This window comes from Oncorhynchus keta, chromosome 25, assembly GCF_023373465.1.
Source record: "Oncorhynchus keta strain PuntledgeMale-10-30-2019 chromosome 25, Oket_V2, whole genome shotgun sequence".
NCBI lineage: Eukaryota > Metazoa > Chordata > Actinopteri > Salmoniformes > Salmonidae > Oncorhynchus > Oncorhynchus keta.
Genome location: NC_068445.1, coordinates 15,328,272 through 15,342,558, shown reverse-complemented (window position 1 = coordinate 15,342,558; position 14,287 = coordinate 15,328,272). Strand labels below are relative to the sequence as shown.

General features: G+C 42.3%; 1 protein-coding gene across 1 annotated transcript in view; it reads right to left on the bottom strand.

Annotated features, from left to right (window-relative positions):
• The window catches only part of LOC118357851 (hemicentin-1-like), a 78,820-nt gene that overhangs the window by 59,222 nt on the left and 5,311 nt on the right, over positions 1–14,287 (bottom strand). Inside the window, exons 2-4 of the mRNA XM_035735166.2 lie at positions 11,618–11,688; positions 11,128–11,286; positions 8,616–8,738 (exon numbers count right to left, since the gene is read on the bottom strand). Of these exons, the coding sequence (XP_035591059.1) occupies positions 8,616–8,738; positions 11,128–11,286; positions 11,618–11,688 (353 nt within the window). The remainder of the gene's footprint in view (positions 1–8,615; positions 8,739–11,127; positions 11,287–11,617; positions 11,689–14,287) is intronic.

Here is a 14,287-nt window from a genome sequence, read left to right as displayed (position 1 = left end):
GATGTGTGTGTATTGTTGTGAATTGTTAGATACTATTGCACTGTTGGAGCTAGGAACAACCCGCATTTAACTACACCGCATTAACATCTGCTAAATATGTGTATTGTGACAAATACAATTTGATTTGATAATTTTACAGCCGATTCTGTTGCAAAACGTTTCTTAAATGGAAGCAGGCGGAAAGAAACGGGGACCTACCTTAATTTGTCCAATATAATCTCTCGTTTTGCTCTGTTTGCATTCGCAACATTGGATGACATTGCTTATACTATAGTTTACAAAAGCCTATTCCTGCTCTTTTCCTGCGATCCATTAAATGCATTATGTGTCATCATAGTGTTCTCTGATTTCTGGTCACTCTCGCTCAGTCAGAACAAATTTAAAGCAGACATTTTTTCAAAGCTAATTTGAATATCATTGAGAAAACAGAAAGGAGGCCAATATTTTTTCCGCCAAATTCCCGCAGACATCCTTTCTGAATTTGAAAGTAATTCTAGAAGTACTCATCTACTTTTTCAAAAGTATATGTAATCTGTTTTTTTTTTTGTAATCCATTAGGCTACATGTATTCTGTTACTCCCGAACCCTACATATTGGTTGGGTTTTAAATAGCAGACATGGCCTGAGAGGACTGGTCTGGTCTTGGGTTGATGGGATTGTGGAGGCTTCACTCTGATATGAGGGTAATTATCTTATTCTCAGAGAACAGATTAACCAATGCCTGGCTTCCGCTGAGTCTGAAATAAGCCTGGGGGGCTTTATTACAATACATTTCAGGAGTAATCATCACTGAGAATACTTTTCCCCTTGACTATTACTGTAGAATATTTGACAGGTAGAATTTCAATGTTTGATGATATACTCAACCCTCTAGGTGAAATCATGCTGGTGGTTAGGATTCAGAAGAGAAAACAACATGTCATTTCCCCTTTACAGGAGAAGAAGAGAAGAACCCGTTGTATAACTGAATCTATTTTTTCTGACCAGATCATCATTTTTCCATCTTTCAAGTGCTTAACAAGCAACTGTGGTCTCGTGAGTACAGACATTATAAGTTGCATTGTACCTATAATAAAACAAACAGAAAACATTACTTCAGTGGCCCCTCTGAGAAATGGGGCTTATTCAACACATCTTAATATATTTAGGAATAATGGGGAAGATTGGAGTGAGCAAAGCTGGCCCACTGGGTGCTGACAGCAGCTGGTTCCTCTCTGAGTTTACAACTGGAAACAGCTGTCATTTCAAAACAAAACATTAGGGTTCCTCGATGGTTCTTTGGGATGGGTGATGGTTCTGTGGAAATCAAATGACTCAAATAACCCTTTGAGGTCATCAAAGGTTCTTTACAGCTCTTTTAGTGATCATAGCTCATTTGAATATTTGGGGGTGTGGTTTACGCACAACGCTTTTTGTGCAACCATGAGATCATTCCAGTTTATTTAATATGTTGTGTTATGCCATTATGAATTACATATGACTATGGCCAGTGATGGTGTCATGTGAAAAACGAATGCATGTCCTTAAGTCAATTGAGAACAGTTGACTAAATCAGTCAGTGGTTTTCAATTCTCTCATCAGGGGACCCCCAGCTGTTCCAGATATAGCACACTTGTTTCAACTTGTCAATTAACGCAATAATAACACCTATGTTTTTTTGGTGTTACATAGAACCTTTTTTAATGGTTGTTTATATAGCCTTAGAAAGGGTTATTTGTAGCACCATACAGGTTCCATTTAGAACCTTATGAGCATGTTTTTTTATTGAACTTTCAAAAAAGTATTCTATATAGCACCAAAAAGGGTTTTGCTGTGGTTACAAGCCAAATAACCCCTATCTGGTACAATTTAGAACCATTATTTGTTAGTGTGGGACATGGGGGACAGGGGAGACACAGAGATAGAGCTGATGCTGTTTGGTCTGGCCAAGGTGTGATTTGAGGAACATGCTGCGTTCTGCTGCTGCAACAGCCGCTCCCTGCCTGAGCCATGGGGAATCCAGAGGATCGACAGGTCTTTGAAACCTCATCTGTCGTGTCTCGACTGAACAGGCACGTGGTGTTGTGTCAGGAAGAAGCACTTCTGCTATTTTAGAACTAGAGCAAGGAGGGTGGCCAGAGGAAGGTCCGCTAAGGCTGAGGAGATACACTGTCCTTTTCATCTTCCAGCTAGGTTGTTTTCTACAGGGATTCCTCCTCCTCCTCATGCCCCTTTGAAACCACCCAGCAGACCGCTTGAATGTTTCTCCCATAGTGGTTGGGGAACCTATAGACCACAGCCCTCCTTGCACACAGGGGTCTCCCAACTCCGGCTCTGCGGTTTAAGCCGCTACCACCATCACTGTGAGAGAGGAGACAGGGTGCCAGGAACCAGGCTATTAGGCCAAATCAGTCCCAGATGGACCCCCGTTCTCCTATTGGATGGGAACCTCAAAACACCTGCCTTACCTCTCCCCCAGACAACAAGCAAGAGTCTACCACATCTGTCTTCCTGTTTCTGAAAGCAGGTCTAGACTACAGAGACTGGCTTTTTTCACTAACATCAGGAACACGACAGAAGATATGGATTAAGTGGATTTAATTGATCTTTTAACAAAAACTCCTGTCCCTTTAACTCACAACTGGGCCCACCTGATGAGGAAACCATTGGGACAATGTTACTAGTGGTTGTTTTATAGAAGGAAGTCCAGCCACTTCAGTGAGGAGTGCGTGTGGAGTTGAAACACAGAGACACGAACATGCATTAGCCAGGCTGCTGACAAGGTGATCATAAACAGCCTAGAGTAGTTTATAGATGGACAGCAATAACCCATGAGCTCATGGTCGACTCACGCAACAAAACAGACATCATCCATGCGCACGGATTAGAGCATAGATGAAACCTCCCAGAGCCCAGAAAGATTTCTCTTGGCCAGGTTCTCAGCCCTCTCACATCCCTCTCACACTGAAAATTGAGGATGGCCTCCATGACCATTACGACCAGAATTCAAGTTGAATTCTTCGGGATATGTATCCCTTCCACGGGACGGTTGAGCTAACGTAGGCTAATGCGATTAGCATGAGGTTGTATGTAACAAGACATTTCCCATGACATAGACATATCCGATATTGGCAGAAAGCTTAAATTCTTGTTCATCTAACTGCACTGTTCAATTTACAGTAGCTATTACAGTGAACTAATACTGTGCTATTGTTTGAGGAGAGTGCACAATGTTTAACATAAAAAGTTAGCAAATTAGGCATATTTGAATAGTCTTGATACAACATTTTGAACAGAAATGCATTGGTTCATTGAATCAGTCTAAAACTTTGCACATACACTGCCATCTAGTGGGGAAAATGTATATTGCAACTGGGCTGGAAAAATACAATATGGACTTTCTCTTGCACTTCAAAGATGATGGTACAAAAAAAATACAAAAGAACGGTTGTTTTTTCCTTTGTATTATCTTTTACCATTAGTGCATTCGTATCGAATAGCCCCCGTGATATGCTGTTATAGGGAAGGGAACTTTTAAGGGAAGTTAGGAACAAATATAGACAGGCAGTTAGGAAAGCTAAGGCTAGCTTTTTCAAACAGAAATTTGCATCCTGTAGTACAAACTCAAAAAAGTTCTGGGACACTCTAAAGTCCATGGAGAATAGAGTACCTCCTCCCAGCTGCCCACTGCAAATCCAGATAGCTGAAAGATCTGCAAAATCTGGACCCCTACAAATCAGCCGGGCTCGACAATCTGGGCTCGACAATCTGGACCCTCTCTTTCTAAAGTGATCTGCCGAAATTATTGCAACCCATATTACTATCCTGTTCAACCTCTCTTTCGTATCGTCTAAGATTCCCATAGATTGGAAAGCTGCCGCAGTCATCCCCCAATTCAGAGGGGGAGACACTCTAGACCCAAACTGCTACAGACCTATATCTATTCTACCCTGACTTTCTAAGGTCTTTGAAAGCCAAGTTAACAAAAAGATTACAGATCATTTCGAATCCCACCGTACCTCCATGGATGCACCTCAACCACGCTCAAGGTCCTAAACGATATCATAACCGCCATCGATAAGAGACATTACTGTGCAGCCGTACTCATTGACCTGGCTAAGGCTTTCGACTCTGTCAATCACAACATTCTTATTGGCAGACTCAACAGCCGTGGTTTCTCAAATGATTGCCTCGCTTGATTAACCAACTACTTCTCCGATAGAGTTCAGTATGTCAAATTGGGGGGCCTGTTGTCCGGACCTCTGGCAGTCTCTATGGGGGTGCCACAGGGTTCAATTCTCGGGCTGACTCTTTTGTTTGTATACATCAATGATGTCGCTCTTGCTGCTGGTGATTCTTTGATCCACCTCTACGCAGACAACACCATTCTGTATACCTCTGGCCCTTCGTTGGACACTGTGTTAACTAACCTCCAGATGAGCTACAATGCCATACAACTCTCCTTACGTGGCCTCCAACTGCTCTTAAATGCAAGTCAAACTAAATGCATGCTCTTCAACCAATCGCTGCCTGCACTTGCCCGCCCGTCCAGCATCACTACTCTGGACGGTTCTGACTGAGAACATGTGGACAACTACAAATACCTAGGTGTCTGGTTAGACTGTAAACTGTCCTTCCAGACTCACATCTCCAATCCAAAATTAAATCTAGAATCGGCTTACTATTTCGCAACAAAGCATCCTTCACTCATGCTGCCAAACATACTCTCGTAAAACTGACCATCCTACCGATCCTCGACTTCGGCGATGTCATTTACAAAATAGCCTCCAACACTCAACTCAACAAATTGGATGCAGTCTATCACAGTGCCATCAGTTTTGTCAACAAAGCCCCATATACTACCACCACTGCGACCTGTATGATCTCGTTGGCTAGCCCTCGCTTCATAATCGTCGCCAAACCCACTGGCTCCAGGTCATCTACAAGTCTCTGCTAGGTAAAGCCCCGCCTTATCTCAGCTCACTGGTCACCATAGCAGCACCCACCCGTAGCACGTGCTCCAGCAGGTATATCTCACTGGTCACCCCCAAAGCCAATTCTTCCTTTGGCCGCCTCTCCTTACAGTTCTCTGCTGCCAATGACTGGAACGAACTGCAAAAATCTCTGAAGCTGGAGACTCTTACCTCCCTCACTAACTTTAAGCAGCTCACAGATTACTGCACCTGTACATAGCTCATCTGTAAATAACCCATCCAATCTACCTCATCCCCATACTGTATTTATGTATCTTGCTCCTTTGCACCCCAGTATCTCAATGTGCACATTCATCTTCTGCACATCCTACCAATCTAGTGTTTAATTGCTATAATGTAATTGCTTTGCCACCATGCCCTATTTATTGCCTTGCCTCTCTTATCCTACCTCATTTGCACATGCTGTATGTAGATTTTCCTACTGTATTATTGATTGTATGTTTGTTTATTCCATGTGTAACTCTGTGTTGTTGTATGTGTCGAACTGCTTTGCTTTATCTTGGCCAGGTCGCAGTTGCAAATGAGAACTTGTTCTCAACTAGCCAACCTGGTTAAATAAAGGTGAAATATTTCAAATATATATATATATTAAACCAGATATATTGTGTGTTATTCTCCTACATTCCTTCCACATTTCCACAAACATCAACGTGTTTCCTTTCAAATGGTACCAGGAATATGCATATCCTTGCTTCAGGGCCTGAGCTACAGGCAGTTAGAATTGGGTATGTCATTATAGGCAAAAAAAAATGGGGGGAAAAAGGGCAGATCCTTAAGAGGTTTTAAACAGCGCATTAGTGTTCTTTTTCTGCCCGAGGGCTTACTGACAGATTGCTCCACTGATTACAACAAGTTAAGTATTAAGAGTTTAAGGAGTGTAACACACAAGGTTTCACAATAAGCTGTTGTGTATGGATTTGGAGCCAGCTAAAGAGGGCAGCTGTGTTGGAAATAAAGAGGGAAGCCATGGCAGACCATATCCCTGGTGTTAGAGAGTCAAATAAGCAGTCTGTTTTCTCTCCACATCTCTGCCCGAGACCACAAAAGATTATGTATATTTGATTTGGCCACACTTTATTAAACTGATATTAAGAGGGGAGATTTTAGTTAGATTTGAGGCATGCAGTTTCCAAGGATTAAAGGATTTAAATGAATTCAGTAATACCATGCCACCCAGGAGTACTGTACATCTGAAATAGGATTGTAGTTCTGTTGATCCTTTCTAAATGAGTGGAGAGCTTGTCAATTAGCATAACATTTGAAAGGTGAGAGTGGTCACTTTAAAACATGTAAAGGAAATCCAACCTGGTCTAGCACTATCCACACTCTGGCCAGCTGGGGCCCACGATGAGAGGACTGGTTTCTGTTGATGGTGTGAATGTAGTCCCGCAGCTCTTCATTGTTAACCATTATACTGTTGCACAGCTATGCCCTGCAATGTGGTTCTGACATTCAAACACTCCTCAATGAACTGTGGAGGTTATGAAGTGTTATTAGAACCAGATCCCACACACATACACGCACCATGCATGCATACATACACATGAATACATAAAGACCGACATGATTTGAAAGAAAGGCAGAAACACATAAAAACACACAGAGAGCTGGGTTCAGGGGTTCAGTGGGCCACCTTCCAGTCTCCTCTGATGACATGCAGGATACCAGTGTCTCTCCCAAAGGAAACTCTGTCTTGTTTTAAGTTTGACTGCGAGTTATTGAGCTCCGTTGACTTAGGTTTCCAAGATTTGTGGTTCAGTTACATGCTGAGATAAAGTAATCACTCACCACTATTATATAGTTCCTGGTACGAATAATATGCACTGCAAAAATATTTTATGTGTGTCAATACAATACACTATGATTACATGTATGAGTGATATCGGGTTCATATAGCTATTCTTTCGACTGCTTTTACATATAAAATATTCTCCATACACCATGTGTTCATTTGAACCTGCCTGTATTTTTTAAACAGATGTCCTGAAGAGACTAAAAACCTACAATTCTTACAGAAAAATCACACTTATGGTTGACCATTGACTCAGCACACCCTCATGAGTGTGATTCAAAAAATATACAGTACCAGTCAAAAGTTTAGACACACCTACTCATTCAAGATTTTTACAAATGTTTTACTATTTTCTACATTGTAGAATAATAGTGAAGACATCAACATTATGAAATAACACATATGGAATCATGTGGTAACCAAAATGTGTTATACAAATCAAAATATATTTTATATTTGAGATTCTTCAAAGTAGTCTCCCTTTGCCTTGATGACAGCTTTGCACACTCTTGACATTCTCTCAACAACCAGCTTCATGAGGTAGTCACCTGGAATGCATTTCAATTAAAAGTTCATTTGTGGAATTTCTTTCCTTCTTAATGTGTTTGAGCCAATTAGTTGTGTTGTGACAAGGCAGGGGAGGAACACAGAAGGTAGTCCTATTTGGTAAAAGACCAAGTCCATATTATGGCAAGAGCAGCTCAAATAAGCAAAGAGACGACAGTCCATCATTACTATAAGACATGAGGTCAGTCAATTTCGGAAAATGTCAAGAACTTTGAAAGAAAAAAAAAACATCAAGTGCTATGATGAAACTGGCTCTCATGAGGACCGCCACAGGAAAGGAAGACTCAGAGTTACCTCTGCTGCAGAGCATAAGTTCATTAGAGATACCAGCCTCAGAAATTGCGGCCCACATAAATGCTTTACAGAGTTCAAGTAACACATCTTAACATCAACTGTTCAGAGGAGGCTGCGTGAATCAGGCCTTCATGTTGGAATTGCTACAAAGAAACCACTACTAAAGGACATCAATAAGAATAAGAGACTAGATTGGGCCAAGAAACACGAGCAATGGATATTAGATCGGTGGAAATCTGTTCTTTGGTCTGATGAGTCCAAATTTTAGCTTTTTGGTAACAACCACCTTGTCTTTGTGAGACACAGAGTAGGTGAACAGATGATCTCCGTATATGTGGTTCCCACCGTGAAGCATGGAGGCAGAGGTGTGATGGTGTGGGGGTGCTTTGCTGGTGACACTGTCTGTGATTTATTTAGAATTCAGGGCACACTTCTCCAGCATGGCTACCACAGCATACTGCAGCGATACGCCATCCCATCTGGTTTGCGCGTCGTGGGACTATCATCTGTTTTTCAACAGGACAATGACCCAACACACCTCCGGGCTGTGTAAGGGCTATTTGACCAAGAAGGAGAGCGATGGAGTGCTGAATCAAATGACCTGACCTCCACAATCACCTGACCTCAATTGAGATGGTTTGGGATGAGTTGGATCGCAGAGTGAAGGAAAAGCAGCCAACAAGTGCTCAGCATAAGTGGGAACTCCTTTAAGACTGTTGGAAAAGCATTCCAGGTGAAGCTGGTTGAGAGTGCAAAGCTGTAATCAAGGCAAAGGGTTGCTACTTTGAAGAATCTAAAATCTTAAATATATTTTGATTTGTTTAACAGTTTTTTGGTTACTACATATGTTTCATATGTTTCATAGTTTGGATGTCTTCACTATTATTCTATAACGTAAAATGTAGAATGTTGAATGTGTAAGTGTGTCCAAACTTTTGACGGGTACTGTATATAAATGAGTTTGATGACTCTCCTCTTCTGAATCTCACCTCATTGACCTGCTGCTTGTCCAGGTGGAAGATCTGTCCAGAACTTGTGGCAGCGATCTCCTCATAGGCTCTATACCCAGGCTGAGAGCGGTCTCCACAGTCCCCAGTCAGCACAAACACAACCTGGGTGCACACAGAAGACAGCGGTGGATGGTTATTACTACTGAACTTTCATGAGAATACTGTTATCATACATTGCCATCACACTCTAAAAAAGTGCTGGGTGAAAAACAACTTAATTTGGGTTTTTTGGTAAGCCAGTGCTGGGTAAATATTGGACGGAACACATCCTGGGTTATTTTGACTGAGCTAGTTGGGCTGTGTGATTACCCAAACATGGGTTAATTTAACCATAATTTGACTATTTATTACTTTCATGCTGGATTGACCTACTACCTTGGAATTTTTGAACGTAATCCGTAGGAATTTTTGGCGGCATAGGCTCTGACATATCTTATTGGCCACCTTGTGATCGTAAATGTAATTCCTGTTCATTATGTTAATTGTATATACTGCAAATGTATAATTGTTGGGGGGCATTTTCCACATTCTTCTAGAATATTATAATAAGGATCTGCCACCTTATTGCACCCCAGCAAAGGGATTTATATAGGCTTTTATTGAACTCGTACACTTATGTAAGAGACTGTACGTTATTTATAATGAGGTGTGCCTGGAGAAAATTGGACCTCTCTGAAATAAAAATGGATGGCCCTACATTCAGTAAAATATATTTTAACCGACCCTCCTTGAAAACTTACAAAGATAGCAGAGAACATGCCTATTGTTTACCCTCACTTCGAGGACAAACCAGGGTTTCACAAAAGCATCGTAGCATTAAGATCATCTTAATTCCATTGACACTAAATGGACGGAAGACTATCTTAGTGCTACAATGTTTTGGGGGGAAAACCCAGCCCAGAGAGTTAGATATCCACTTTTAGAAACCGTTCTTCAATTTGTAAACATTACATGGCAGAGTAGCCAGAAGGTTGTGGATATGCAGACCATCGCGGACAAGGGTATGGGTGAAAAGATATCATTATAATAAAAATCATCATGTTATTATCATGTTATTAGCGATCCAAGGGAAATGTTTATTTTATAAACGCATTTCATGCAATTCTGTCATTTTACATGACCGGAGACAAGTAGAATATGTTTTAATACCACAACAGAGCATGACAATGAATGAGTGTATGCTGCAGCACCACAGACATTTTGATTTCTATGCAGGCTATTGTTAAAAAAGAGGATAGTCTAAGTTTGAAACAGTGCTAAAGTTGTCTATCAACTGTAAAACTGTAGCGCAACAGAACCAGTTACAACTGAAGTATCTGATCATCAATTCATTCAAGAAAAAGCCATTTGTTGTTTAACACAGCAGCCGCGTTTCATCAGGTACTGTAGGCCTATACGCCATTGTAACTTTTTTGTAATGTATCATTTTTTATTCCATGATATTGCTGTTATGAAATAGATTTGTGTTGACAGTGATTAGGGCATGGGAATATAAGAGCATCTGCTAGGCTAAATTAATAAACTAGGCATGCATAGCTCACCGCATGATCCTCAAACCAAAGACTGGTCAAACTCGTGTATCTGAAAGTGAATTCAAAGGCACTGTAGAATGACTGTATAGTCTAATAAGGCATTTTCTGATTCATTATTATTTAATTCTAAGTAATTAATTAAATTTTATACAGCCTTATTGCAACATTTATAGGCATGTTTTTGAAGTGCTGTTGATGATGTGTTGCTGACATGCTGAGTGTTGCTTCCAGCCTGTAGCGTGTCACAAATGCTTCACAATTGATTTCTTAAATGGCAGGCTATAGCCTCGAAATAATAATAATGTAGCCTAAATAATTCACTTCCGTTCCTTCTTAGGCTACCATGCTTGCTCCTGACTTATTTAGTTAGTATGTTGTTTAATAAGAATAACAAAAATAAGGGGTTAAATATGTGTAAAAAAAAACAAAAATATTTCTATCTCCTAGATATAGGACAGACACTTCAAAACCTTATTCCTTTATTTTTTTACTGTCTTTTCAGCTGTCACGTTCTGACCTTAGTTCCTTTATTATGTCTTTGTGTTAGTTTGGTCAGGGCGTGAGTTGGGGTGGGTAGTCTATGTTATTTTTTCTATGTTGTGTTTATGTGTTTGGCCTGGTATGGTTCTCAATCAGAGGCAGGTGTCGTTTTCTCCATTTTAGTTATGGGTGATTATTTTCTGTTTAGTGTTTTTCGTCACCTTACAGGACTGTTCATTTGTCGTTTTGTTCAGTGTTCAGTTGTTTTATTTAAAAAATGAACACTTACCATGGTCCTCCTCTCCTTCCACCAACAACAGCCGTTACATCAGCCATTTATTAATGTGTTATTCAATGCATTTCTATGGGGCTAGACTTTTAAAGGTTAAAGAAAACAACCCAACTAAGTGACCCAACGCCTGCAACCTAGCAGTTGGGTCAACCAAACAACCCAGCATTTTCTAGAGTGTAATTATTACCTGTGATTGTCGGAGCTGCACCAGCTGCAGTACGTCCCGTTTGAGGCGGTAGTCTTTGGCTCTGGCGTCAGTGAACACGTAGATAAAGGAGCCTGGTAGGGACACCTCCAGGGCCTTCTTTATGGCTCCTATACTCATCTCTGGACAGTCTCCACCTCCCTGAGAGAAGACAACACACAGACCATTGATCCAACTCCATCACTGAGGGCCTCAATAGGAACAGGAAATGCATCACTATGCATAGTCTAAAGACCTGTGTAGCCTAACCATAATCCTATTTAGTTTCGAAACGTATACTGTATTGACTGTAGAGACTATTGGCTTCATATTCTAAGCAGTCTGCATATCTACATATCTTGTATATTCTATATCCTTCCTGGTCTACAGATTGATATAAAGTATGTTAAGCCTATCATATGGAGTCTGGCGGATGTTCTGGCAGAGATGGTATAGCTATAAATTTGTATCAGGCTTTGGTTCTGGTACACACTTGGACAAACAGCTCCTGCAGATCCTGCTGGAACTTCTTTGGGTCAGTGGTGATGGACACAGGGCCAATGTCTAGGAGAAAGCATAATGTGGATGTTATTAACATATAATTCAAAAGCTAAAAATGAAAAAAATGATAGGGTGCTTGATGATCTACTATGAAAACTATAGGTCTTTCCTATTTTTTTGTTTTTTTAGCTGTTGGAACATAATCAAAATGGGGAAAGGATGCTGTAGTTGCCACATAGAGTAATTAAAGTCCTCAGTCATCCATGATTTCTGGAGTTAATAGCTAAATGGAGGTACTACACTTATAATTTCAACAGCAGTTCATGCTGCTCAAATCCAATAAAAATGGTATTTGTCACATGCGCTGAATAGAACCGGTGTAGACTTTACCTTGAAATGCGTGCTTATGAGCTCTTCCAAACAATGCACAAAAATAAAATACTAAAACGAGGAATAAAATAAAATACACAAGAATGAAGCTATATACAGGGAGTACCAGTCCCAGATCAATGTGCTTGAGTATGAGGTATTTGAGGAAGATATGTACATGAAGGCAGGGTAAAGTGTCTAGGCATCAGGACAGATAATAATAATATTAAGGTATTTGAGGAAGATATGTACATGAAGGCAGGGTAAAGTAACTAGGCATCAGGATAGATAATAATACCATTAAAATAAAGAACAGAGTAGCAGCAGCAAATGATGAGTGTAAAAGTGTGTGTGTGAGTGTGAGTGTGTGTGTGTGTAATGTGTATGTATGTGTGTTTGTGTTGAAGTATCAATGTAGTGTGTGTGAGTGACTGTGTATATGGTTTGCTGTCACGACTTCTGCCGAAGTCCATGCCGCTCCTTGTTCTCGGCGGTCACCGGTCTTCCAGCCACCATTGATCCATTTTTAATCTTCCTACACACCTGGTTCCAATCCCATTCATTACCTGTTGTGTATTTCACCCTCTGTTTCCCCTCATGTCCTTGTCAGAGATGGTTTGTTTTTTCATGTTCGTGAAGGTTGTATTGGTGCGCGATGGGTCCTCGTACCCACTTTGCTTTTATTATGTACTACGGTTTTGGAGCTGTGTTTTTGTTAAGTTATTAAACTACTCCATTGATACCAAGTTCGATTCTCCTGCGCCTGACTACCCTGCCATCCTTACACATGACGTGACAGAAACTCTGACCAATATATGAAGTCAGCAGGAGAAGGTACCCCGGCCATGGAGATGGAGGAGCGCGTCCAGGAGCATACGGAGAAGCTTTACCATCTAAGTGCCGCCATGGATCGTGTTATCCAGAATATGGACCGCTGGGAGAGACAGTTTTTCCAGTGCCTCCACCAGCACAACAGGGGTCTATCCTGAGCGCCCCTTTCCCGCCTGAACCCAGTGGGATCCGTCTATCCGTGCCACAGGGGTACGACGGAATTGCTGCCAACTGCCAGGGTTTACGGTCCCCCCCGGAGTGGGCCAGCTCCTTGTGTGGAGAGGGAGATACGGCGATGTAACATTTTGAGGAGTTCACCCGCCGTTTCCATCCACCCAAGGAAAGATCGTCAGGTGAGCACCTCTACCATCTGAGGCGGGACACGAGGAGCGCCCAGGAGTTTGCCCCAGAGTTTAGGACCCTGGCTGCCGGCGCTGGATGGAGCAACAGGGTCCTGATCGACCATTACCACTGTAGTCTATGCGAGGACGTCCGTCGGGAGCTGGCCTGCAGAGACACCACCCTCCCCTTCAACCAGCTGGTGGACCTGTCCATCCGGCTGGACAACCTGCCTGCTACTCGCGGACGTCCAGATCTGGGTCTGGTTGTTCCATCCTCCCGCACCCCCTCTCCGATACCCATGGAGCTGGGAGGGACGGTGCGCAGGGAGACTGGAGGGGGTTCCCACTCATGCACTATATGTGGTCGCAGGGGATACACTGCTGGTCGGTGCTGGGTTGGTTCCTCTGGGAATCAAGGCAGCAAGCAGGGTGCTCTGGCGTCACCCCAGGTGAGTAGGCACCATTCTCACCCAGGGCCCTCTGTTGCACATATTTTTGTCTGTCACTTTTCCTGATTTTTTTTCTCTCCCCGCATTCCTAGCATAAGGCGCTAGTAGATTCAGGCACGGCTGGGAATTTCATTATTAAAGTGTTAGCTTATAGTTTAGGGATCCCCATTGTTCCCATGGATGTACCCTTCCCCGTTCACTCCTTAGATAGTCAACCATTAGGTGTCAGGGTTTATCAGGGAGGCCACCGCTCCTTTGTGTATGGTGACGTAAGGGGGGTCCCACAGCCGATTTGGCTCTCACCTTCTGTAAAAAGAAGGCAACTCAATTACCACCCCATTGACGGGGGGATTGTGCGATACATCTCCTGGTAGACGCTGCACTTCCCAGGAGTCGCGTGTATCCCCTGTCGCAAGCGGCGACGGTGGCTATGGAGACATATGTCTCCGAATCCCTGCGTCAGGGGTACATTCAGTCCTCCATTTCAGCCGTCTCCTCGAGTTTCTTTTTTGTGAAGAAGGATGGAGGTTTGCGCCCGTGCATTGATTATCGAGGTCTCAATCAAATCACGGTGAGGTACAGTTATCGCCACGGCGATTGAGTCAATGCACGGGGCGCGCTTCTTCACTAAACTGGATCTCAGGAGCGCGTACAACCTGGTGCGTATCCGGG